The sequence below is a fragment of the Anolis carolinensis genome, chromosome 6 (genome assembly GCF_035594765.1).
Source record: "Anolis carolinensis isolate JA03-04 chromosome 6, rAnoCar3.1.pri, whole genome shotgun sequence".
Classification (NCBI taxonomy): Eukaryota; Metazoa; Chordata; class Lepidosauria; order Squamata; family Dactyloidae; genus Anolis; species Anolis carolinensis.
The window spans coordinates 101,625,157-101,653,135 of record NC_085846.1 but is presented as its reverse complement, the minus strand read 5'-3'; the positions used below and the strand labels follow the sequence as shown (position 1 = coordinate 101,653,135).

The window sequence follows — 27,979 nt, the reverse complement described above, 5'->3', positions numbered from 1 at the left end:
GGTCTCATTTATTAAAATGGACTTCAACTGATGTTTTACAACCTACACTTTGAAGTCTTGCAGCACATTTCAAATTCCTTCTCAAAACTAATTTCCGAGACTCTTTCCAATTGTTCTTTTCATGTTTGTAACTGAGTGTATGCTGTACAGTATATGCAAACCACTTGAAGTGGTGTCACATCCTTCCTGTCCAACCCTTGTCACTTCCTTCCTGTCCGGCCTCATCAAAAGTCAAGCTAGATAATTCTTTTGAACAATATAGCATAATGTCACTATATAAGGAGCAAAATTCACCAAAAACTTACCCTACTCTGGTGTCACTGAGGGAATGACTTGATTGTGTTGTTACCATCTGCTTTGGTGAGGAAAGAGAAGCTCTGCGAATTTGCTTTGGCGAACTTGGCACTTCACTTAGGGGGGAGTCATGGCCCAGAAATGAGAAGGATGTGGAATTTTCTGATGCACAAGGTGTATCGTACCTAATTGAACTAAGGTCCGGGGATTTCTTTTCACTGTCCTCATTCAAACGCAGTTTTTCTCTTTCTGGAGAACTTTCCCTCTCCTGCACCGAGTACTCCTTTGAATCTGAAGCAGCACTCCTCATCTCCTTACTCTCCATTTTTGAAGAGTACAGAGAACTGAAGTCTCTACTTTCGTCCTCTTTCTTCTCACTCTTCATTATCCTCTTCTCAGGCACATCTTGCTCCTTCTTTGTCCTGGCATATTTGGATGAATATTCTGAGTCCACATCAGAATCGATTGAGAGTCCATACTTTTCAGCCAGCTGGCGTCGTCTCTCTGCTTTGTACCTGGCTATCCTTTCTGCCTTGGACTCGACTCCTTGGGGATCCATGACTAATGGGCTGTAAGAAGGGGGCTTGGTTTTTCCTCCAGCGGATTCTGCTTGGTACCGGGATCTAGGCTGATTCTCTGCTGAAGAATCCGATGTTTCTTCTTCATTTGATCTTCCTGTAACAAAATAGATAAATCAGCAGTGACATAACCAAAAGAATATTTCACACATCAAATACAGATAGCTTATTTCATTTTAAAACATGATTGATTTGCTCAAGACACTGTTTTTTCCAGATCTCCAAGTCCTGTTTGCAATCTATTGCCACTTGATCAATGGTTCTTGCTCTGAACTTCTAAGCTGCATTTGCATACAATGAAATTTGATAAGATTTGATAAGTTCATGTTCAGCAGATTCAAGGCTTCTATATTACCCTCTTTAGAAACTGCAGAGCTTTTCTGAGTTCCAATTTAACATAGCAGAGTCCATGTAAGTGAAGTTCAGAAACATAGCCATGTTAACCTGGAATATCAATGTGTGCAAAGCAATGTTAAAGCACCTTTAAGACTAACTCAGAGAAATAAGTTATAGCATAAGTTTTCAAAGACTTGTTAGTTTATCTATTTCTTTTGTTGATAGTTTCAAAAGTGGTACAATATCTCTTTGCATATAATAATAACAATAACAATAATAAATAATAATAATAAGTATACCCTACTGGGATCTGCATGCATCATCCGAAAATACATCACACAGTCCTAAAAACTTGGGAAGTGTTCGACTTGTGATTTTGTGATACGAAATCCAGCATATCTATCTTGTTTGCTGTGTCATACAATGTCGTTGTGTCAATAATAATAATAATAATAATAATAATAATAATAATAATAATAAACTTTATTTATATCCCACTCCCGCTCCATCTCCCGAAGGACTCGAGGCGGCTTACACTGGGACAGGCCCAAAACAGTATTACATCAATAAAAACAGTTACACAATAAAATCACAGTATAATAACACATCTTATAAAAATTAAAATAACTTAAAACATAGACAGTAATCCCCATAAGTAGTCTAGCACCATAGGACATGGGCCATTTTAAGGGTAAATGGAAACCTGAAAGTGCATATTCTTCGGCATATGTTAGCAAAGTGTATTCCTTACCAAAGTGAGGACTATAGGGATCTGTTGCACGCATATATCTTGGTGTATCTTCTTCTAGCAAACGATGGGTAACCAATCCAGGACAATTTTGCAAAAGGACAGGCTGAGCATCATTTTCAATTCCTTCTAAACGCCTAGCTATCCTTTCTTTCCTGAGAAAGATGAAACAAAAGGTTATGCCAGAAATATTGTGAAAGCAATTAGACATAGCTTATTTCTATCTATTACAACAGAAATCTGTGATATTCAGCATTCCAGATATTATTGGCCTACAGTTCCCATCAGTCAATAGCCAGCACAGCCAATGGTGAAGAACGATGGGAGTTGCAGTCTAACAACTGGAAGGCTGCACAATATTTTTCGCTATCATGCAGGGTCATTTGTGCTTTGATAAATACAGAAGAAGATGCAAAGTTACCTTTTCATTTCCAAGGTGTCTGGCCTGTTTGGTTCAAAGAGTTTTCTTAATTCAGAAACTAAAACAAAACAACACATACGCAATAATTAGGAGGATGAAAATATGCATTTTGCCAAAAGGCAACTAGATTCCTGCAATTAGCAAACTTTAACCTAGCCAACAATGAAAGAAAATGATAGTAACATCTGTGCCAGATAAGTGTTCATGAGAAAAGCATTTTACATTACATAAAAGTTCATGCCCACAGTTGCCACATATTTGCTACTGCCAAAGACGATACCTTCAAGCCAAATCCGGGGCTACTAGAATTAGGGCAATAGTTACTTGGAAAGAATGATGAAAGGATTTCCAACATTTGGGTTTTTAAAGGAACGCTGTAGTGCCCTCCCAGACAAGGATCAGAGCCAAGGCCAAATCTGACAACCAGGAGGAAAACCGAACTCATAACTGCTGGGGTAGAGATTAAGCCTATAAATTGGGCTGGGACCTAACGCAGAATCTGGCAAACTGAGGCATATCCATAGAAGGTGTTTGCTTTTTATTATCTTTTCACAGCTCAGCCCTAGTTATTTGACCGAACACAGTTTTACTGCTTGGATCACTAAAACACTAGCTGGTTCTTGAAACCCTTAAGCTAACTCACAATTGCATAGGTTTTGAAGAAGACCTCTGGGTATATATGTAGTCATTTCCCTTTACATAACTAATTCTAGGCACACTTTTAAGAGGGAAGGACCTATGTTGCAAGAGGTAACACCCATACGTTAACCAATCATTCTTGAGGTGTAGGCTCAGAACATAAATGCCTTTATTTTATTGCTGTCAGTGGAGTCATCATCACACCTCATACAAAATAATAGCCAACATGCCTTTTTTTAAAAAACCTGACCTACATTTGCCACTTCATTGAAGCAAAATCTTTTTTTTTTTAAAGCATGTGACCACAGTGAAACAAAGATCTGTGGTTATTCTTATCTCTATAGATTTTGTTTGGGGTGTGTTACCTATGAAAATTATGAGGGGAGTTTACTCATTTCAATTTAGCATGATACTCTTTTTCAGGAGGAAGTTAATATAAATTACTCCACAGTGTTCTTTGTCTGGTGTATTTGTGCTGGACCTTTGATTGCATCAGCATACAATTTAATATACTTGCATAGCTATTTTTATCCATGAAAGGTTCCATAAAAATGGAACCTAACCAGAAATTGAATAACTATTATTACTGTAACTATAGGATGCATTTTTTTAATGAAAAAAACACGACACTACTATTCCATAATAGTTATACAGTTCTATTACAACTGGGTTGTAATTGGGGAGGGGGGGGGGGAGGAAAGAATGAGTGTGATGCACCTCCAAATAAGAATTTTGCACCCAACACCAGATGAACTTTCCTTCAACCTCCAAATTTCTAGCATTGAAGAGGAAGTCATCATTTACTCCTATATTTGCTATGCCTGCATTCCCTTTTGCCTGTCCCTTTTCTTTGGGCCTTTAAATTCTATTTCCAAATGCTCAAATGAAAGTTTTAGTTGCTAGAAATCCCAGAGTTAAAAGAACATTGGGGGACGGGATGGGACAGAATTCTTATTTGGATGAAAATGCTTATGAGAGAGGGCAACACTTTTCCTACAGCTACACCTTTGAGGAGTACTCTCATTCATTGTCCCAAATACAAGACAAGGTGCTTTATATCCCAATACACCAAGATATTCACAGCTGTATAAATCAATGATGGAAGGTATTTATCCTGGCCATTAGCCTGCTTAGAGGTTAAAAACTAGCAACACCAATCTCAACTGCAGGGATCAAACAACTGCATTTTGCTACTATTAGCTGCAATGATTCTGTTGTAGAACTAAATAAAAGCAACGGCCTTATGGAGTATCTCCCCAACACCTTCCTAAGGCAGAATGTGACAAAAATAGTGCAGGCCTTGCCTGTGCAGCTTGACACTCTTTCCACACTTGAGATTCCAGACAGTCGTATCATTTGCAGAGGTTAATATGACCGCAGACTACCCTAAAGCAACTTTGTCTTTGCTTTCCTTTAAACTGAGCAGACAGGTAACTTGCTAGCATATAATTGCTCTACATGCCACATATAAGTAACTTCAATGATACTGGCTTCAACCTGCAGTTCTTCCACTTTTGTTTCAGGCCAGGTTGCAAAGCACTGGGTGTGTCTACATTGTAAAACTAATGCATTTTGACATTACTTTAACTGCCATAGTGTAATGCTATGGAATCTTGAGAGTTTGGTGAGGCACCAGCCCTCTTTGACCAAGAAAGTTAAAGATCTTGTAAAACCATAACGCCTTGATTCCACAATACTAACTACTGGTGTCAGACTACATTAATTCTACAGTGTAGACAGACTCTTACAAGAAGAGATATATGCATCTTAGTGTGTGCTATACCTAACATGTGCACTTTAAAATGTATTTTTTCTTAAAGTAAGTATTTCAGAAAATTATTTGTGATTTGATAATAGTATACAGTGTTCCCTCACTTATTGCGTGGATTACGTTCCAAGACCACCCGTAATAAGTGAAAATCCGCAAAATACGGACACTATATTTATTCTATGTGTGGAGGAGAGCAAACCACTGACCACTTACTACAGTGCAGTCTGTACTTTATTTTAGCAGTTGCAATATAAAGTACATTGGCAGAGAAGAAGAACAGAAGCTAAATCCTTTTTTTATTTCCAACCCTTCCCTCCCCCTCCCCTTTATTTCTCCCTTTCCAAAACCCTTGGCACACTGCAAAAATCCATGAAACAGCGAAAATACTATGATAAATGTGTACATTAATATTAATTGAAAACCCGCAAAATGGCGAGAGAGCGAAAAGCGAACCGCGAAGTAGTGAGGGAACACTGTATTTGTGATTACTGCTGAAAGATAGGTATTTTGAATTATGCACATTTAGTTGTGCATAATTTGAAAACAAAAAAAGAGGAAAACATACCACATGTGGTTTTTTCCTAATGATGGGAAACAAAGAGCTACGCTGACATTTTTTATTAATAGTCTTGTTGATTCATATTTGCTGTTGTTTAAAGGTATTTGGTTCCTTAAGACACTAGTAAATCCATGGAAAACATGGCTAAATATAATATGCTTTCCCCATACATCCTGTAACCTATATGTTATCAGTTCAAACCACCTGCACCTCATTTCACAATCCCATGGAGAGGTATTTAATTTCGCACAGACATGCTTGGTCGCTCTGAGCATCAGCATACACTTTTGACCATCAAGAGCACAACTGAACTACAATAAGTTATCCTAAAACAGCTGCGAAACTCAGAACATTCACAAGAAATAGAAAACATTTTAAAGATATGTGAATCACTATGTGTTTCCGTCAGTTTTGCTGAAGTCGCTCAGCGTTTTGCCTTTTTAAAAGTGTGCACGTTAGGCAAAAATGCCTTAGCATATATTTTAGAAGGCTGCTCAGTGTATCTAAACTGAGTTATTCTGCAAAAAATTCCATAAGAGATAATATGAGTTTTCAAAGGTGCATGTTCAAAGTAAATTGACTTCAGGCACCAGATATGACAAAATGAAAGACGAAATGCATATATGCTAACAGTATCCTAGATACAAATGAGAAGGAGAAGAAGAAGAAAAAGAAGAAGAGGAGGAGAATAGAGATAGAGTAAAATGCATTTTGTCTGTACTTTCAGCCTGTCACACAGCTTTGAATTTCAGGAATGAACAGTCTCTCTATGATACAAATAAATCCCCTTCCATCAGGACAGAACTCTACCGAGATAGATGGCTAAACCTAGGGGAAAGGACAAACAGACCAGAAAAGTTGCTAAGGAATACTTATGATTGCTGATTTTTCTACATGCAGCTTGACTTATGTATGAAAACCATTCAAAGCAGAGCTTTAAAAAAGTAATTAATTATGTAACTCTCTTCCATAAAATCTTTTGAAAATGTTAACTCATTCAAATAGTTATCTTATGAATCTTCTGTCTTAAATACGGGATTATAACTTTGTTGATAAGGAATATATACCTACGATAGGTTTCCGGTGTGAAATATAATCTCTCAAATGTTTGAAATATTCAGTAAACCCTATCTATCTATCTATCTATCTATCTATCTACCTATCTATCTATCTAAAGACCTTTCTAATGTCCGCAAACAATTTTGCACTTACCTTTAGGAAGCACTGCTAAAAGGCTGGCATCGATATCCTTAGTGCTGTTTGCAAGCTCTTCTTTATCTTCAAATGAAAACTCTTTCTGAAAACTGAAAATAATCACCATCTTCTTTTAATAAAACTATGGAAGATTCAGCTACCAATCAAATTAAACTAAAACATAGTTTTCACTGTTAGAAACATGGATGACACCGATAATTAACAGTTGCATAGGCCATAGGATTTAGACTGAACCATCAAATGTTTAAACTTTTGTTTTAAGTTCTTTTGGTTCTTGACTTCTTGATTCATAAAACAGAGAACGGCCTTCTTATAAGTTATCCTTGATTTTAAGGACAGAAATTTTACAATATTCTAGTTCATGGCCTGTAGGAGTTGATGGATTATAACACCCATCAGCCCTGGCTCACATTGCAAATATAGATCCTGGAGTTGTACTCCAAGAACACCTGGAGAGCTACACTCTCCCACATCTTTCTAGATCTTAGACACTGTCCTACTTTACTCCGTCAAAAATTCTCAATGTATCAATCCTTGTAATATCCCAGAGTGTAGTGAATATGTGTTCTTCAACCTCCGCAAGACCTGGGAAAAATTATTTTTTCCCACTATAACTTCCAAATGTCTTAGCTAGTATGATCAGTGTTGGCTGGGGAATTCTGGGAGTTATAGTCCAAGCTCTGCTTTTGGGTATGTTTGTGTGTTTGTGCTTTCAGGTCACCAGTTAGCTTACGAATTTCATAGGGTTTTCTTGGACAAGGAATATTCATTTTTCCAGTTGCTTCCTCTTAAATATAACCAATAGCAACTAGCATTAACTGGTTGTCTCTCATCCTAACCAGTGCTGACTCCTCATATCTTCCAAGATCAGATGGGATCTGGTGTTTTAGGATATTTAGGCATAGTCATTGACACCTAAAAACCTCATAGATGACTATTAGCAGGAGCCCACTGTTCTGAAAGCTTCAAGGTCCATTTGTTTTGGGGAAACATTCAAATTGGGATAGAAATAGAATTTGCAACTGGGATATGAGTAGACTTTACACCTGGTGTAAGAACCGCCTATTATCACCTGAAGTTAGGGCCTTTCTCTGTTGCCATAAGTTGCTCAAGTGGTCACTAAAAATAGGATCTTGTCTACTGTGGCCCTAATGTCACACCTACTCATCATCCATAATAAGCAATGCGGTGTCCAACTGTCATATAATAGTACGCAGAAGCAAAACTGAATTGCAAGCTTTAGATATTTTTTGAACATAGAAATCTGGATGGAACAAATGGAGCCATATTTTACAATCTTGAATAAATAGTGAGCCCTCGGTATCTTCAGATATGTGATTCCTTGAACCATCCATGGATCCCAAAATCCATGGACTCTCAAGTCCCATTATATACAATGGTGCCCTCCTATAACATGGCAAAATCAAGGTTTGTTTTTGGCATTTTACAAGAATATTTTCAGTCAGTGGAAAGCTGACTGTTATATCCTAAAGTGGCCTTAGCTAACCTTGAAGCAATATTGGCCCACCTTTTCCACAATGCTGCAGCCATTTAGGGGATTGTGGGAGTTATATTGCAGTATAATTGCAATATAATCATCTGTATTGCAGCATCCAGTTTCCTAGAACCATCTATATTGCAATGCCCAGCTTCCTAGTCTGACATATTGATGCAAAACGTTTAGAGTAAACTCTGATTCTAAGGAGGCCTGTGATGATTACATGGAAAATTAATCCAAATTAGATTTTTAGAAGTTGCGTGATCAGGAGGTTACTCTATTTTTAAAGCTGTATTATGCTCTCATCTTGGAGGTTGATCCTGATTAAATATTGGTGCCAGGTTTTCATTCAAGAGGCTATCTATCATGAAAGCACTATGAAGTCTTCAGTAATGAACAGTGGAGAGGAATGTGCATTTGAATTATAACACAGTGGATTCAGAAACACTGTCCAGGACTTTTAATAGTATAGCCTTGATGATTATCATTCTCTCCATTGTGGAGAAACTGCCTCTGTTTTATGTCTGTCATTTTTTATGCTTATGCTAAGAATGTTATGCTTTTGCATGAAGTTACATAAATATTTAAAAATTAATCTTAAAACCAGGAGGTTTGGCAATAAAATATGCTGTATCTTATGAGCTAGAGATGGGAAAACAATTGTCTCTAGACAAATTCACTTAGAAGGTTCACATTTTACTAATCAGAGTCCAACTGAATTTCTAAATAATGCTCTTTTCTAATGCAATTATTTGTGGTAGATCTGCAAGTTTGAATTTCTCCATAATTCTTGCATTTTTCCTACCTGTCATGAATTAGAAAGGCAATGATATGACTTTTCCTCTCTGGTAAATCTTTTAGATACTTCACAGCAGCCAGAAGAACAAAGCACAAAAATTTCCAACATCTCAGCTGGAAACTATCTTGTGATTACAGTTCATGAAAATTATTTTAAGAGTACATGAGTTCAAAATTTACCTGTTCATTTATTAGATTGGAGGGAGGCAGTCTACAAATATTTCTATGGCACTTTAAGAAACTGTTAAATCTATTTCTATACACCATAATTTTATGGGCATTTTGCAAATACCAAACTGTGAAGCGTTCTGACCAATCTCTTCTTAAAACAGCTAATAACAATTTCAGGCAATGAGACAAGGTTTAAAGATGAAAAGCATCCATCTTAAAGACTGCTCTCTGCTGTGGTGACAGGCAGTCTTTTAATATCTGTCCTATTAACCTAATTACCATTCCCAGCAGTCAAAACTCCAAGGAAAACTGCTTTTTTATTATGGTTTATTGTACTCATCAGAGAAAGAGGCCAGCACTCTGAACTCCTAAATGGAGAGGTAACAAAAAATGAATCTGTCATTGAATGAGGTCAAGAAGAAAGAAAAAACACACATACCCCTTTTCCCCCTACTCCATCATATACACAAAAACCTAATTTCAGTTCTCTAAGTGTCAGTTAATGGCGCTCCATGCAGTCATGCCGGCCACATGACCTTGGAGGTGTCTACGGGAAACGCCGGCTCTTCGGCTTAGAAATGGAGATAAGCACCAACCCCCAGAGTTGGACATGACTGGACTTAATGTCAGAGGAAAACCTTTATCTTAAGTGTCAGTTCCTATAAGAACATTGGTATATTTGTCTCTTTTGCAGTAATATTGTCAACTCTGACTAGCATTGTCTCTCTAGAGTTTCAGATAGTTTCAAGGTTTCCCATCCAGGTATTAACCAGCCTGGCTTTTGAAATCAAATGGGATGGAGTGTATTTATAATGGTATGGTGGCCTTTTAGCCAAATGACACCATGAACAACCAACTGAGACGTATGATAGGTTTGTGGGAGCCTGGAGATGTGTACAAGTAGGCAATTTTTACAATAATACTCACAAGGAGGTGAAATAAATCCTACTAAACAAATACTAATTGGCTACCAATGTTTAGCAGCTAAAATGGCTATAGACTATAAAATCCCACCAATCTCAGATTGGTTAAATAAACTTTGGGGCACGACTACCATGGAAAAATAACATGAGCCCATCAGAGAATCTAGTAATAGTTAGATATATCATTTTATTGATTGCTGCAATGAGGGTAGTGATGCTTACTAGTGTCCACAACTAGTGGTGCATCTACACTGTCGAATTAATGTGGTTTGACACCACTCCTATGGCTCAATACTATGGAATCGTGGGAGTTGTAGTTTTACAAGATCTTTAGTCTTCACCGTCAAAGAGTGCTAGTGCCTCACAAAACTACAATCCCCAGGATTCCATAGCATTGAACCAAGGCAGTGAAATTGGTGTCAAATTGCATTAAGTCTACAATGTAAATACATGATAACTCCATAGAACATTTTATTTTGATAGACCATATATGTTGTAATGTGATAAGCATCTCATTTTTTCTTAAAAGTTGCTCCTTATATTCTGGAGTTACTTTATCAGTTGTCTTTTTGTGACCTTAATTAAATTTTAAAAGGCTTGTGGTAGAAGGGAAAGAGAGATGAACTGTTACGGATATTTTGTAACAATCAAGATTCATATACAAAAACAATGCCACTGTATAAATAACAGAGAGGAATTATGGATATCGATTTTTTTTTTTGCTGCAGTAGACTAAATCTTGTGGCACATTGAATTATTATAACATAAGATCTGGAGGACAAGGGATCATTTTTTTCAGATGCATCAAAAGTCCTTTTTGCAGTTCTTAGCCCTTTGGCTCCCAGTGAAGATAAATCCTTGATGCATTTGACTGCATGGACTTTGTTCCATGAAATAAATAGAAAGACAACAAAGATGAAGTCAATAAGTTTCTCACTGATCAATTATATTCATGAACAGTTAAGAATATATACATTACCTTAGTGTCCTCCTTCGCTGGAGTAACCTTGGAGTTTTATACCTGACCAAATTTTCTTTGTCAAAATCTGTAACAGAGAGAGGGGGAATTATTAACACCATACATACACACATGCGCATTCACACACACAGAGTTTAAAGTGTACAAACAAAAATTTGGAGCTACAATAAATAATAATAATAATAAGAAGAAGAAGAAGAAGAAGAAGTTGTTTATCTGTGAACCTAACAAAGCCCATTACACTCCAATGATGGAAATATGTCTATGCTCAAAACAGACAATTCTGGGAATAAGGGCAGAAGAAGGAAGAACAGAAACTATAGGCTTTGAGAATCCTTCCCTATCATGAAGCCCTCCAGATATGTTGGCCTAGGATTCCCAGAGCTTAACACACCTGAAGGTCCTCAACTGAGGAAGCTACAGAAAGCTAGGAGCTGAGAGCATCAAAATCTTAGGTCCTTGGTGCAAGCCATAAATTTCACATTCTTTCTTCAAAAGTATTATCTTTTGCACCAATAATGTTTTAGTTTCAGACTTCTCTCATTTTAATCCTCTCCTTTCTACATGAACCCAATCCCCACCAAATACAATTAGTAAATGATATACTTCTTCTCCATGTGGATATCTACAACTCAGAGCATGTTAGAAATTAAATATAACTGAATGGTCACCAAATCAAAATCCTGGCTACAGGCCTGCCCTATGGTTTTGTGTTATGCCTGGCAATGCCATATCTGGCTGTTCTAGACAGTGAACAGAAGGTCAGAAACCTACCAAAGCATCTATGGACTATAATGTTTGCAAAGTTCCTGCCCAAGGTCTAAAAAACCTAACTTTCTTCATCTTCTAGCAGTTGGAAATCACCCCTAAAGACCAAATATCAATGGACCTCTGAGCAAGTATAATATAACCCTCACTGAGAAAAAGCCCCTCATCACAATTTGAGAACAGAGCAACTAATAATATGTACATACTGTCCGTCACTTTCAGGAATCTAGCACTTTTATATATAACTTTGTACCCCCCTTGTATTCTGAACTGTAGTTCTCAGACTATTGCAAATATGGACAAAGGTCTGGAGGTTGCTTTAACAGAATCTTGGCAATATCTCTGCTTACTCTCTGTAAGTGGCTGCAACAGAGAATAACCTAACAGCACAAGTGTTCTGGATATATCAGTACTCCCCACAGGAAATATGGAAAACATTAACAGATGTCTTTAAAGAGATGACATGGGATGTTTGACCCATAGCCCCCTGCTATGTGCACTTAAAAGAGTGAGACATATCTATAGCATTTATAGTTCACATCTGCAACAAACTGGTATCCAACAGTGGTGTGCCTAAAGAAGTAATTGTCTTCCACTTAAACTGGGGAGTGTCTCTAAGCTGGAAATGTAGAAACCACTATGAGAGGGAATGCATATCAGATTGCATGAGGATTTACTACAGGTCCCTATGAGGATACCTATGTCAACCTCAAATTATCTAAGAATACGCCATGAGCTAGGCTGGACATCAAAGCTGCTACAAAATGCACTGAATCAGGACTTTGGCATCCTGACAAAGTCTCACACAGAGAAGGTAAAGTCAATACAATAGTTAATTGTATACAGAATATGAGAGAAAACAGAAATATAGGTTAAATCAGCAATTTACGCACCAAGAGTCAATTCAGAAAAACTACGCTGAGCAACAATTGCTTTGGATCGGCTTTTTGTAACCATATCACCCATGGGAAGTATCTTAGATATTCTCAAATGACTAAAAATACATGTAAGAAATAGATATATTGTTTGAAAAGTTCTAATAAATCTACAAAGACGTATGATCTTTTGTATCTCTCTTCTCCCATTCTATCCCATATCCCAGTAAAGCTAGCTTTTATAACAAGAACACAGAAAGATTGGAAGACAAATAAGCAGTCAGTAAAATATTGTTTGGGATTAATTAGAATAGACAGTAATAATCTAGTCAGGAAGTAAACATTATTTTCTAGATTGGAAAAAAAAACCCATTATTTTCCCCCCTGACTCCTCCCTGCAAAGATTCTGGCTTTCTTCTTCTTATTGTTCAGAGTAACAATATAGAAAAGCAACTTAAACAAAAACAAATAGAAATTCAGTATGAAAGCCAAGAACCATGTCAAATTATTTACCATTAACGCTCTGTTTGAAACACAGTAATCTTATGAAAACAGAACAAAAAAGATAAAAAAGAGCAAATATGTACTATTGAAAAGAGCAGCTGTTAATAATTCTCTAACAGTATATGAGTTGAGGTTAAATGAAAGCCAGGCATGCATAAAAATTTATAGTAATTCTAAATTGTGTATAACCCAACACAGCTTTTGGCATGGAAACCTTTCTTCACCATAAAACCTCAAACAGGCCATAGAGAGAGAAGGCCAAAACAGGAGAGGCTCACAGTAAGGGTGGGAAGATATTATGGTACAAGTCTCCATTACTCATGGAGTACCAACCCATATTGTAAAGCCTGTAATGAACGGAGCATCTTAAACATTGGCGCACACAACTGCAAGGGAATACTTAATACAACAAATTCCAAAAGGCTTCAACACTTTCAGTTCTTTGCAGACTTCTAATTGGAGATCTTAGCAACGGTCCACATTTTTGTCAGAATGTATTAAAAGTTTTCAGGAGGTGGAAAGACACCACTGCTGAAATCTCAGCACTTAAATTATATAAAGATGTTCCACGGAGTTTAAAGCATTTCTCTCTCCTGAGCTGTCTCATGATAGATGGCTGCTATTTTGGGGGCGAATCCAAAAGAGTAAGTCCAGCAATCTCTCCGGTAGTTTTGTATATTAGTTTTTTGTTACTTGAACTGTCACAGCACTACAACTACATTAATAAAACCCCTCATTGGAAAGCTATCCACATATTCATGCACACATTTCTAGGTCGATTTATTAAAAGGTAATAAAAGAGTTCCTTGCTGCCAAGTTTCAACTGTTCATTATGTCACCACTCATATTTTTTAAAGCCGGGAATCATGCCTTTCCTTAACATATGCACGCTATAAGCATCACTCTTTTTTTTTTAAAGCCCACCCGGTAATGGCTACTCAGTATCTACAAGGCCTTAATTCAACTGCTCGCTAAGCTAATTAGAAGATTCATCTAATCGGATTTTTTCAAAGAGCGTCCTTTGAGGAAACAATAAAACTAGAAGCCAAACTGAATGCAGATAAATAAAGTGGCAATTTTATTTTAAGACAGGAAGGGAGGGATACCCTGACAAAAACTGTCTCAATTTAGATTACAATGCAAGTTAAAATCAATTATATTATTTGCAAAGTACAGGCGACTCTTACCTTGCTCTTCAGAGTATCTGACATTTCGCAAATAGCTGGATATCCAAGGATTCCGGAACATGGTTGCAGAAAACAAAGGGACTCGGCAAAGGAGAAAAACTACAATAGCAGCTAATTCTCAGCCAGCCCCAGCCCTAGGCCCGTCTTTGCAATATTATGTAGAGATTTTTCATAGCACAGGGATGGACCTGTCAAGCTATCACGTCCTAGGGAGTACAGTAAATGCATAGCAATAGGCTGCAAACTGGAGCAGCTCAAGACAGTAATCAGATTACAAGAAGAAATTAGGCACATGAATGCTAAAACAGATTGGACAATGGTGACTGGGAGAGTCACAACATTACCACTTCAAAGGGCTAGCCAAATTACTGTTTATATATTACGGCAATTAAATAACCTAAACCCTTTTTTTCTACTGGGTGGGGGAGACGACAGAAGTGTTTTCCTTAAAGGAAGGATAAATTAATAGATCTAAACAAGAGTATACTGCACTGGTAGTTTAAATAGGAAGCATAAGCAGGCAATCAGGTTACTCTTTAGAAGGACGGATGCTGGTAATTACATTCATTATGTTAAGCACTAGACCCACTAGACAGCAGGCCAATAGAAACCTATTGAAATAACTCAGATTTATGGGTGACATACAAGAAAAATGCTTTATCCTTGACAGGCTTTTTTCCTGTGTCTGGAGCGACTTGAGAAACTAAGTCACTTCTGATGTGAGAGAATTGGCAGTCTGCAAGGACGTTGCCCAGGGGACGCCTGGATGTTTGATTTTTTACCATCCTTGTGGGAGGCTTCTCTCATGTCCCGCCATGGGGAGCTGGAGCTGACAGAGGGAGCTCACCTGCTCTCCCTGGATTCGAACTGCTGACATGTCAGTTAGCAGCCCTGCCGGCACAAGGGTTTAACCCATTGTATCACTGGGGGCTCCATCCCTGACAGGTGAGGAGGAGGATATACAGGCAACTCAGTACTGGCAAAGCACGTTAAATTCCAGTTCAAGGCATCCTATTTTTTTAGGTTTGCAAGACTTTAGCAAAGCTGCTCAATAATTAGGTGATTAGAGGGGTCTCTCATTTACCAAAAGTGGAAGCTGACTTGATAGCAATTAACAGGCAGCAAGACAAAGACACATCACACTGACGACCCATCGCCTTCATCCAAACACTGTATTTTCAACACAGCTTTCAGAATTCATTATGGTCAGCATCATATTCCTCTCTCCTCAATTTTTTTTAAGAAGAAAGGCTAGAAACATTTTTTTTCTCCAATAGTTGTTCCATGCCTTGTTATTTTTACGAATCAACTGTTTATTTTGGAGACCACAGGTCTTCTCAGTCAGTGCAACTAAAGTGTGATATCCTTTTCACTGGAAGCTTGGCTTGCATTGTTTTAACAGTGTGTTAAAGCGTTGAGCTGCTGAACTTGCGGACCAAAAGGTTGCAGGTTCGAATCCAGGGAGCGGAGTACGGACCCGTTGTTAGACCTAGCTTTTGTCAACCTAGCAGTTTGAAAACATGCAAATCTGAGCAGATCAATAGTTAGTGCTCCAGCGGGAAGGTAACGGCGCTCCATGCAGTCATGCTGGCCACATGACCTTGGAGGTGTCTACGGATAACGCCGGCTCTTCAGCTTAGAAATGGAGATGAGCACCAACCCCCAGAGTCGGACACGACTGGACTTAATGTCAGAGGAAAACCTTTACCTTTACTTTTCTATATTCAAAATACACTACTGTTCAGGTAGATATTTGTTTTATGAAATGGATATGGTTTATCCAGTGTATTTACTAACCTGTTGCTTTGTTCTGCTTCTATTATACTGCAGTTGCTGTTAGGAAATTTTAATTCAAAGTTATAGTATAGGCATGGGCATACTTGGGCCCTGCAGGTGTTTTGGACTTCAACTCCCACCATTCCTAACGGCCTCAGGCCCCTTCCTTTTCCCTCTCAGCCGCTTAAGCGGCTGAGAGGGAAAAGGAAAGGGCCTGAGGCCATTAGGAATGGTGGGAGTTGAAGTCCAAAACACCTGCAGGGCCCAAGTATGCCCATGCCTGTTATAGTAGTTTTAATAAATGGCAACATGATTGAAATGTACGGATCTGGGCATACAATACTGATTAGCACGAACAGGCATGATGCACGTTTATGTTTATATATATATATATATATATATATATATATATATATATATATATATAAATCTTGATGTACTTTTATGGGAATTCAAAATAAGTAAATGCATGCATTTCACATGCCCCACCCTTCATAATCTCTATCCTGAGTTAGGTCTTTAGGAGATGAATCTTTAGATTTTGTTAACCTAGAGGCACGAGTTGGCTTTTGGGGATTAAAGAGCAACAGCTGTTCAAAAGGGAAATAGAGGCAATCTGAACTTTTCCTTTCAGGACTGACAGATGAACAATTTGGAAAGGCGTGATGGAAGATGACTATGATATGACCACAAAGATGTATATAGCACAAAGTTTATATAGTATGTATAAACACTACTAGATTTGAATGATTTAGCTAAATGGGACAAACTATCCCACCCCAACCCCAAGTCAGAGAAAAACCATCACAAACATGTGAGAAGGAACAAGTATATATAGTTTTTGTAGAAATGTAGAATTAAATGATTCCAGGACTCGCGGTGGATCCGTGCATGCTCAAGTTCCATTATATACAATGGCATGATAAAATGATGTTCCTTATATAAAATTGTAACATCAAGGTTTGCTTTTGGAATTCTTTTCTCTTTCTGGATATTCTGCTTTTACTTTCTTCCTTCTTCCTTCCTTCCATGTTTTAAATGCGTATTTCTATTTTAGGGGTTTTTAAAAGAGTACTTGGAACTTTTTAATAACACATATTAGGGGGATTTCAGTGTAACTTTCAGATTTCACAATCCAATTGTCAAATTGGGAAAACTTAAATAATGGTATGGGGTTGCATACCATTAATGCACACTCATTTGCATTCTACCCTTCCCTTCCAAAATCCAGTAAATCCAGTAAAAACTGGAGAAATAACAATTCTTTCAGGAATGTTTTTCCCTTCCAAGGGGGTAGATCTCTCTAACTTCCTGTTGTCTCTAACTCTTAACTATGAGTTGTTTTGCAACTTGGGGACTTCTTGTAGTTTGTTTTCTCCCCACAAAAAGGCAAACATAAAATATTCACCGGCTTATAATATAAGTACAATTTCACCAATTGTTCTTCGATTACAAATTGTTAAAAACAGGAGACATACAATTTTTTTTTTACTTAAGCAGAATATTGTCAATGATAAGAAATGTCCAAAATGGCTGGTAAATATTCAAATGGTACCATGATGGTTTTTCAAAGAACAATCTGCCGAGAATGAAGTACAAAAGGGCTGATATTAGGGGGAGGGACCAACAGATCATTTTAAGCTTCCTGGCTCATGTGCTTAACTCAAATCCACTGCCTCCTCAAGTATCAGGATTAAGTAGCTAAAATGAAGATTTCACTGCAATTCTTACAGGGAGACACACATGGAAATTCCAGGATACAGACATATGGTAACCATATCTCAAGCAGCAGTGAAAAGATCTCCTAAAGACCTTGGTATTTAAAAGCAGGCCAATATCCATCAGTGCCACTTTGCTCCAAAGAAGGTCTCACTGAATCTTAAGAATAACATTGGTCTTTCTATTTCTTTCTTTCATTCCTTCTCTCTCCTTCTCTCCCCCCCCCCCCTCTCACACACTCTTACTACCTTTCAGTATCTACTTGATGAATTTGCTTTCATATATTAGTTTACCTACTACTACAGCAACAGTCTTTAGCTTGAAGCCTTCAATAAATACTAGATAGTAATCTAAAGAGGTTTGTATCACGCTATCACATAACTTTACTTTCAGTCCACAGATCTGTGTTTGGGTTTGTGTGTGAAAATGAAGGCACTGTCATCCCATAAAAATTCAGTTCCCCCTAAATATCTGATAAATACTAAGCACATATTTCAACAATTCTCAGATTAAAACTATGTGGCTAAGCAACATCAGAGTATAGTCAAGATGACAAACCCAATTAATGGGGATGATCACACAAATCAAGAGAGGCTGCAGTCATTTGGTCTTACCTGAGATGACTAGGAAGGGCTTTGAGTATTCAACTACAACCCTGGAGACTGGGCTTCAAATCCCCACTTAGACACTAGGTTTCCTTTGGCAGGTCACACTATCAGCTTCAGAGGAAGGAAAAGGCAAACCTCTTACATTTAGTTCTGTGATACACCAAGAATTCAATATGTGTTTGGTTACATGAACTCATTAAACTCTGTTTTCTATTTTTACAGATATCCTATTTCAAAGCAACCAAAGACAGGATTTGTTATTGTGTACACTGACAAGAGATGCCTAACATCATGCTTATGACTCAACAACGAACCTTCACTGCTTACTATTAGTAAGACGCTCACTTCCATTGTTCCCAGTTGTGGCAGCATAGTTAGATTTGCATAATTGAGCGGCCATGAACCATAAAAGCCTTGCTAGGTCAGGCCATGATCTGGTTTTCACACAATGTGCCTTAGAATAGCCAACCAAGGGCTTCCTATAAAACTTCCCACAAGCAAGACAAAAATTCTCCCATGCTCCTGCTGCCCATAAATGGCATTCAAATAAACGTTGTCAAGCAAGCTCCAATGGACTTCTATTGTCAGGTTAGAACTCAGCATGGACTGGACATTTTGCAACTGTAACTACATCTCATGTAGTCACACCAGATTTGACAGCCTAGAAAAGTTACTTACTTGGCTGACAATCCCCAGAATCCTCTAGTCAGTATGGCCACTGACATTTTAAAAAAGCTTTCCAAGCCCTATGTAATTCAGTGTACAGAGTAATATACTGAAAATATTCTGAGCAGATGTCATCAGCTTCCTCCTGCTCCCCACCATACCAACAATAATTCATCCATATTCATATCCCACCTGTTAACCCAAAGTTAGATCTCAAGGTGGTTTACAGAAATTTCACATGACACTGTCCTAAATCCAGGACACTGCTTCATAAAAAGAATGTGAACACCATGGATTAAAAAAACAAAAATTCCAAATATTATATTAAGAACAACCTGTAGAGCACCAAGAAAATGTTAAATTTATTGAAAACACAGCCTCTCTGGTGCTCTGACATACATGTATTCATTTTCCTTCAGGGAAAAAGAGTCTGAACTCTATCCTAGCATCTTTCCTGCCTTCCAGGATGATTTGAAAGGGGAATTCTCCTCCATCAAAGTAAAACAGATTATACCCTTGCTTCTCAAATAAGCTCCAGGTACGAATTACATAAGAATCCATATATGCAAGTTGTTTCCAACTCCTCAGGTTTCCTTACCCTTACCAAAATCTCCTCTTAATGGTTGTAATGCTATTTTCAAGATTAATGAAGCAAGACAATGCATTCTATGAAGCAAAAATGAGCATCTGTTGTTGTTATTGTTATTGTTACATTTACTTGTATCCCACCTTTCTCGCAAAACTGGGACTCAAGACAGTTTATACAGACAGTCCTCAAGTTACAAACAAGCAACTTACACCCAACTCCTAGTTAAGAATGGAGATGAGACAACAGGAATGATGGAAATCTATGTCTCTGAAAGGAAATTAACTCCTGGAAGAGTTGTCATGGGGGAAAAGGTGTCTCCACTGAAGCTTTCTCACCAATTCTTGTTTCCACAACAAGCCAAATTTTTCAAAATCCAATGATCACAGGGACAGAAAGTGAGGAGAAATCTTCTGAACAGGGGCACAGACAGCAAAAGAAGCACCACAGGGGTGTTAACCCTTCCCTATAGAATCCAAAACTTATATATACATATAGCAGGAGCCCCCGATGGCACAGCGTGTTAAAGCGCTGAGCTGCTGAGCTTGCGGACCGAAAGGTAGCAGGTTCAAATCCGGGGAGCAGAGTGAGTGCCCACTGTTAGCCCCAGCTTCTGTCAACCTAGCAGTTTGAAAACATGCAAACGTGAGTAGATCAATAGGTACCGCTTTGGCAGGAAGGTAACTGAACTCCATGCAGTCATGCTGGCCACAGGACCTTGGAGGCGTCTATGGACAATGCCAGCTCTTCGGTTTAGAAATGGAGATGAACACTAACCTCCAGAGTCGGAAACGACTGGACTTAATGTCAGGGGAAAACCTTTATCTTTACCTATATATATGGCTGGAGCCACACTTTAAAAAGTATCTGTTCAGGCTTACATAAAAATTCAGCTTAAGAACATATTTACAGAACCTATTTTGTTTGTAACTTGGGGACTCCCTGTACACAAAAAACAACAACAATGCAGATAAAAACATACGGAAAGTGAAGATCAGAAAATAATTAAATTATTCACAATATTAAAACAATTCAAATCTACAAAATGCTTAAAATACTTCCAAAGTCAGTCAAAATTCCCCCTCCTCTCTCTCTATATATGTACACACACAGAGCCCATGTGTATAGCAGTTAATTCTAATGCTTGGTGGACATGCAATTTCATCAGTACATGAGACCCCTGGCATCCTGTGAATATGAATGAATTTTGTTTACTGATGTCAAATCTGATTCAGAGCAGATAGAATCTACTTCAAAGTGCTGGTAAAGACATAATAAAGCCCTACAGAGTTTGATTACAGTCTGAAAGACTACATCTCTATAGGAGTCTGAGTTTTAAGATCCTCGGGTGGTCTTTTCTCAGTCCCACCACTGTAAGTCTGATGAAGACAGTTTATTTATTTATTTATTTACATCATTTCTACCCCGCCCTTCTCACCCATAGGGACTCAGTTTGGCATTTTTGGCAAAGTCAGTGAGAGGACCTGCTTGGCGAGTGCTTCAAGGCTGTGGAATTCCCTTTGATGGGAGGTTAGGTTGGTTCCCCCTCTGCTCTTGTTCCTCTGGCATGCAAATACTTTTTTACTTAGTTGGAAGAGAACAGTTGTTTTTATGGAGTGGTCCAGAATGGTGTAGTGATCTGAATGTTGGACTAGTATAGTGGAAAATGAGGGTTCAAATCCCCACTCAGACAAGGAAAACCAGTGGATGACCTTGGGCAAATCATATTCTCTGAGCTTCAGAAAAAGGCAAAGGCAAAAAACACTGTAGTTATTTTCATCACAAGGTTGTGTATGCTTTGGTATTCTAAGCTGTCTTTTGCATAAACCTGTGCTGTAAGCTACCTTTGGTTCCATGTGGAGAGAAAGGTAGGATACTCATAAACAGTCCACTTCTGTAGTCATGACCTTCTCCATCAATGCAAGCCTGCACTCTTAAAAAGGTTCTTTATATCTGACCCTACCTACTTTTATGTTCTGCAAAGTAAACCAAATTATCAAACCATCAGTTAACCACAAAAAGTCTGCCTTTCCCGCTTCCTCTCAGATACATATCTAATATTTTCAAGCCATAGACAAAAAGTCTGTGGCAATCTAAGGGGGAAAATCCCAGTGTATTATAGAGAAATGCAGTATTTCCAAAAGTAGCATTACCAATATGCAAGAAGTAAAAACAAAACATAAAAATAGAGGGGAAACAGGATATAGTATACTAACTATACTGGTGGGGAAACCAGAATTGTTTGACAGTACACATAATTTAGAATTTGCCAGTCTAATACAGTGGAGGAAAGCTGTATATTTGCCTCTTTGTTAATTTGTGTGCTACATATGTAGACCTTTTCACCCTAATTTTTCTGATGCCTGCAAAATGAAATCCTACATTTAATGAAATGTGTAAAAGATAATGTCAGCAGAGCAAAGTCTTATTGAACCACATCCCTTTAGTGGAGTTGGGAGTCTCTTTCTCTCTCTCTCATGCATGCTCAGTTTGCCATCCAGTAAATTCTGTCCCCAGACTCCATTCCCAGCTGCTTACCTAATAAGGTAATGTGCAAGTTGACTGGCTAGCTGATAGGTCATGGGGTGTTTACCTTACAAGCAACTGACTGCCTACCTTTTGGCAGACAGTATGTGCTTTACTATCCCTTCCCAACAGCTGTAGAAAGTTCTCTGTAAGTGATAGGAAATAGTCAGATCAACAATGCATGCTGTGACTGAAAAGGATGCAGCATGTAATAACACTGTGAGGTAATATGAACCATTCAAGAGGATGAATCATATTTGTAAACACCAGACCATATTTTTATGAGAAGGTATGATAAAATGCTTTCCTGTACATTATGGATAAACATGCTTTGAAGACATTCTTTTCTCCTCCTTCTAAACACTTACAGTTTTAGACAAGACTGCATAGGAGCATACATAAGAGATTTACTATTTACTTGAAAGAGGACCATGCAACTGCAAGATATGAAAGATACAGAAATACTATACATCAGTGCATTATAAACAATGTCAAATATCAACCATCCAGGAAAAACCAGGTGGTGCAAACATTTCTCATGGGAAACAAGAATTTCGTAATGTAGTTCTTGCAGGACCAGTGTTATATGGTTTCTAAAATACATACTTGACACCAGTCTAACTGTTGTATTTTGCTTTAGCTGCAGCTTCTAAATACTTTTCAAGGGCAGCCCCATGTAGAGTGCAATACAGTAGCCTAATTGAGAAGTAACTAATGCATGAATCACTAAGCCCAGATCTGTTTTCCCCAAAGAAGTATGCAGCTGATGTACCCCAACCTACGAATCAGAGGGTTTTTTAGAAAGACCAACTCCATCAAAACAGAAATTGGTTTTCCTACAGACAAATTCATATATTTTCTTTAGATTAAGTCTCAGATTATTTACCTGCATACAATCTTTTTCGGCATCCAAACAATGATTCAATACCAGATCTCCTTGGGTGTGGTTGTAAAAGGGAACCAGAGCTTGCTTTAGCAACATGCTTATGGCATCCAGCCCCAAAGCTCTTCATGACCTTTCTCAGTGGCTTCGTGTAGGTGTTAAAAAGCATACGGGATAGGACTGACCCCTGTGGAATCCAACAGGCTGATGGCCAAAAAGGCAGAACAAAATTCCCCATCTCTTTGAAACCGTCCAGCCATGAAATACCAGAACCACTGCAAAGCAATGTTTCCAAGTCCCATATCAGCCAGACAATCTAGAAGGCTACCATGGTCAATGGTAGCAAATGCCACTAAAAGGTCAAGGAGGACCAAAAAGGACTCACCAAGGCAACCAAGGTTGTTTTTATCTATAACTAGACCTGAACACACATTGAAATGGGTTTAAGCAACGCATTTCAACTAAGAAAGACAAAAGTGTATGCCAACTCAATGATATAGGCAGTAGTCCTATGCATTTATTCATTATGGCAAACTTTAGACCCAAGATTATGTATTAGGGTCCTTTTGCAGTAACGGGTTAAATAGAATAACTATGATTCAACCAAAATGGGGCAGAAAGAAGAAAAACAATGGCCAATATGATGGTTATATGCATTTTCACCAGAACTTTGAGAAGTTATTCTTTCAGCCTATAACTCACAGAATCCTCTGTCCAAAACTAGGTTCTCCAAGCTTTATTTTTCAGTGCATCCCAAATCTGATGTCTTCTGTCCCACATCAACAACACAGTTTCAGCTGTCACTCTAAAATCTATCATTGGTTCATACAGAAACTAACTGTTCCCAGAGTCATTTTAAATTTGCTGGCTGTTGTCATCCTAAGGATTAGTCATGGTGCCTCTGTGCAAGATCAGCAATGAGGACACTCATTATATTTAGCAAGGAGTAATGGCAAAAACAGTTCAACTTCCTCTGTCAGGCCCTGTGAGTGAAGTAATCTTACTATATTGGTCAGAAGCACAACTACACTCTTGTTGTGAAGAAACAAGCTCTTCCTCCACCCACCCTTGAATTCCTCCTCCTCTTCCTCCCCCTCCTCTTCCTCCTCAACTTTCTTGTAGATATCATTTGGTCACTATTAATGTTGCTTTCATAATACAGTTCCCAAAAGTCAGAATCACTTTGTTTCTGGTAATAGGTCATTTTGTATAAAGATACATATCACAAGGACATTGAACATCTTCTGCATTCATCGAGTGATTGAGTAGTAGTCAGTATAACACTATGAGATAGTCATGTTAATTAAGATTGCTATTGTTGTGTGCCTTTAAGTCGTTCCAGACTTAGGATTACCCCAAGTCTAAAGTTTAGGGTGGGAGGTGGGCAAATGACCTTGGAGGGCTGCATCCGGCCCATGGACCATAGTTTGGGAACCTTGGTCTAGAAGGATATCAATGCAAGCAAAGGAAATCCTTCTTCTTGGCCATGTGGGGACCAGAGACAAAGGACAATAAATACAGATGATATAAAATTTCAATTTCATTAGCAACAAAAGGAACTCCATAGTTCTTTTGGTTCTAGTGTAACCTTGAAAATGCTGTTTCATTCCTTCCTCTATGCTGTTGTGGGATTAACAGTCCAGCTGCATAGATGTGATTATGCTTATGCTTGGAATGGATGGTTGGTGCTGTATGAGGTGAGAGCAGAAGCTAAAGGCAAAGGAAAGGCTAGGGGCTTATAAAGTAATGTTTTCTTAGCCAATAGCTGCCAAGGTACATTTAACACACAATCTTGGCAGCAGTATGTGTATATGGATTTTTAGTGTTCCTGTTCAGTCCTCAGTATTTTCATAGCTTTTGGAGAATGATCAGGGAACTATGGAGACCTTTGGATATTACCTAAGCCATATAGAAGTTGTTTTCAAAAAATATCTCCCAACATGTCAGAAGCACCATCTAGATCAGGCATTCTCAAATTGCAACCCTCTAGTTGTTTGGGCCTCCAACTCCCAGAAGCCCTAGCCAACTTGTTCAATGGTCAGGAATGCTGGGAGTTGGAGGCTCAAACAGCTGGAGGGCCGCAATTTGAGGATGCTTAATCTAGATGTTCTGATTTGTCATCATCATATCACCATCTTAGGCTATCAATGGCATGATTGTCTTCCAAGAGTAGAGTTTTGGCAGTGGGCCCACAACTTACTGTAGAGCCCTATTTTGGATCTGCATGGTTTTTCACAATGAAGACATCAATGTGGAAGGCGCCTTTCTCTTGGCATGTTTCTCTCTTTCGCCTCTATTTGTGCCTTTTGAAAGTTCACAGCAATGTTGGTAACAGCTGACCTCCAGTTACAACAATCAAATGCCAGGGCTTCCCAGTTCTGTGTTTATTCCATTTTTTTTAGGTTAGCTCTAACTCATCTTTAATTTTTTTCTGCTGTCCACTGACATTCCATTTCTATTCTTGAGCTCAGAATAAAATAACTGCTTTAAGAGATAGTGATTGGGCATTAGGACAACGTGGCCAATCCAGTAAAGTTGATGACTGAGAATCATCGCTTTAATGTTGGTGGTTTTTCCTTCTACCAGAACACTGATATTTGTCTGCCTGTCTTCCCAAGAGATTTGCAGGATTTTTCGAAGGCAATGCTAATGGAATCATTCTGGTCTGTATATCTCCGACAATCCAAATCAGCATACTGAGAACAATGGAAGTTGTAAATCAAGGCATATAGAGGATTGCTGGTTTGGAAGAAATGAACCATATGGACATGAGCTGAACCTGAGGGTTAAGGTGACACTGGTAGCATGTGGCATAATGATTCTCAAGGAAAGTCCAACACAATCAGCATTCACCAAAAGTTTAAATAATTTGAAGGTAATCATGGCTGTGTAAAAGCTGCCCATAGAAACAAAATCCAGAGTCAAACTAACATTCAAAAGGTGTCAATGTCAAATAATCTACTTAAGTCACAGATGTTCCAAACCACATTTTCACATATATACCATTTATTCTAGAAGGATCATTATCATTTTCACTGTTACTAGGTTTTGTATAATGCATTTAGCTTGAGCAAAAAAACCACAAAGTTTTTTCCTGTTCGCTGAAGTGATTTGAAACAGATTCTCTCCCACAGTGTAAATGCAAGTGCTTATATACTGAGACAGTCTGAGCCAATGAGTTTAGGAATTCCCATCAAAACAGATTTACTAAGTTTAAAAAGTCTTTATAATGTTACAAAGATGAATAACACGAAAAAGTATTTGGTGGCAGACATTCCCAGTCTAATCCTTGCTTTTCAAACTAGTTGCACTTCGGAATCTCTTTTTGGCACATGTTTTCGCACAATTTCGAGCAATAGAATGGCCAGCCAGACAAAAGAAAAGCCAAGCAGTAAGAACCAAATAGCAGTCAGAAATGAATACTATAATGAGGAACACAGAACATAAAATTGGTCAAATATAAGTTTCGCAAAACAAAAAGGTGTAGGCAATACTGATCTTTATTTACATTTAGTGATACAAACTGTACTGTACTATCAAGGAGTGACCATAGCTCATGCTTGATATCTTGAAGATTCACAATCCAATCTCATTGTGGTTTTTGCTATTGTTGTGTTCCTTCATAAAATGACTATTTTATGTCAAAAATAACACTTTCAGATGGTTCTTCTAACTATGGCTATCATACTGTTTGTTTTAGGAGTCTTCCCAGATTAGATCCATCCTGCATTCAATTGTATAAAAGCAACAAATCACTATGACTGCTGCAATGCAGCTATGGAAAACAGAGTGTTTCTCTTTAATTTAAACATACATCAAAATTTCTTATTTGTAATATTTTTGAACACATGGAAAAATTTGCATGGCTATGCCATGATCCAGAACAAAAGTTTCAGTAGGCCATGTTTATGTGCATAAGTAGGCCATGATACGTGCATAAGACTGGGATGCAAGTACACTTGGAACAATACAGTGAACTATAAGTAAATTTTCCTATTATCAAATCAGTGAAATCAAATGCATGAAGCAGTCTAAATGCAAAAGAAAACTAGGGTGGGTGATAGAAGAAGAATGATCTCACCCGAATAATTTTATTGGACAGATGCTTCAATTTCATCCTCATCTTTGGACAATAAAGCCACATTTAAGTGATTTACCATGTGTGCAAATAATTCCTTTTGGATTTTGTTTTTCTGCCAAGACCTATTTCAATTAGTTGTAACTTATCAAGAGGAATGTAATAATAAACCCCTCATGGGTTTCTTGGGGAACTGTCATGCCAAAACTTTCATGTAGCATATGGCTGCTTCAACAGAGTACAATCCTCATAGCTCCAGGATTAGAAAGAGAGCATTGAATGAATCACTAAAATCCCACTGTCCAAATATTTCATTTCACTAGACAAGTGTGGGGGAAGTAATATACCAATATGTGTTTTGTTGAACTTATTTCATTATTCAAACAAACCAATCAGAGTTAAGAGTATTGTTATTGAACTTCCAAAGTTCAAGAGTTTCATTCAGCAACTTTTACCTGTTTTCTTTATAACACATTCATACATTTGTATGATCTTACCTATAAGTCGAAATGCAAAAAGGCAGCTGCGCATCACATCATATCACAAACATTCCTTGAAAGGCCTCAAAAATTTGGAAATCTGACATAAACACTTTTTGCATGGATAATTGGAATGAGAACATAACTCTTTTCACAAGCATTATTACCTATTCCATAGTTCTCTGCCAAACTCCCCAAGCTGCTTTTTAAACTCTAGAGACTCTGAATGTATACATCTGCCATAGTTTACAGTTTTAAATCCCTGGCTTTCTGAACTATTGGAATGTTTATACATGTTTATATATCATCTGGTCATCATTTAGGTATTATTGAGGGTAGAGAGACATACAGACAGGCTGCTTGTTTATGAATCAGAAATTTCAAGTATAAAATA

General features: G+C 37.9%; 1 protein-coding gene across 35 annotated transcripts in view; it reads right to left on the bottom strand.

Annotated features, from left to right (window-relative positions):
- svil (supervillin) overlaps window positions 1-27,979 on the bottom strand; it is a 154,935-nt gene that overhangs the window by 61,889 nt on the left and 65,067 nt on the right. For 30 of the 35 annotated variants that reach the window (XM_062957694.1, XM_062957697.1, XM_062957695.1 and 27 more), the window contains exons 1-6: window positions 14,265-14,340; window positions 10,931-10,997; window positions 6,559-6,650; window positions 2,378-2,435; window positions 1,960-2,111; window positions 306-969 (exon numbers count right to left, since the gene is read on the bottom strand). In XM_062957694.1, the coding sequence (XP_062813764.1) occupies window positions 306-969; window positions 1,960-2,111; window positions 2,378-2,435; window positions 6,559-6,650; window positions 10,931-10,997; window positions 14,265-14,325 (1,094 nt within the window). In that variant the 5' untranslated portion in view covers window positions 14,326-14,340. Of the gene's footprint in view, window positions 1-305; window positions 970-1,959; window positions 2,112-2,377; window positions 2,436-6,558; window positions 6,651-10,930; window positions 10,998-14,264; window positions 14,341-18,373; window positions 18,391-27,979 lie in introns of those variants that run through there. The other 5 variants (XM_016994262.2, XM_008112362.3, XM_008112347.3 and 2 more) reach the window with 2 other exon arrangements.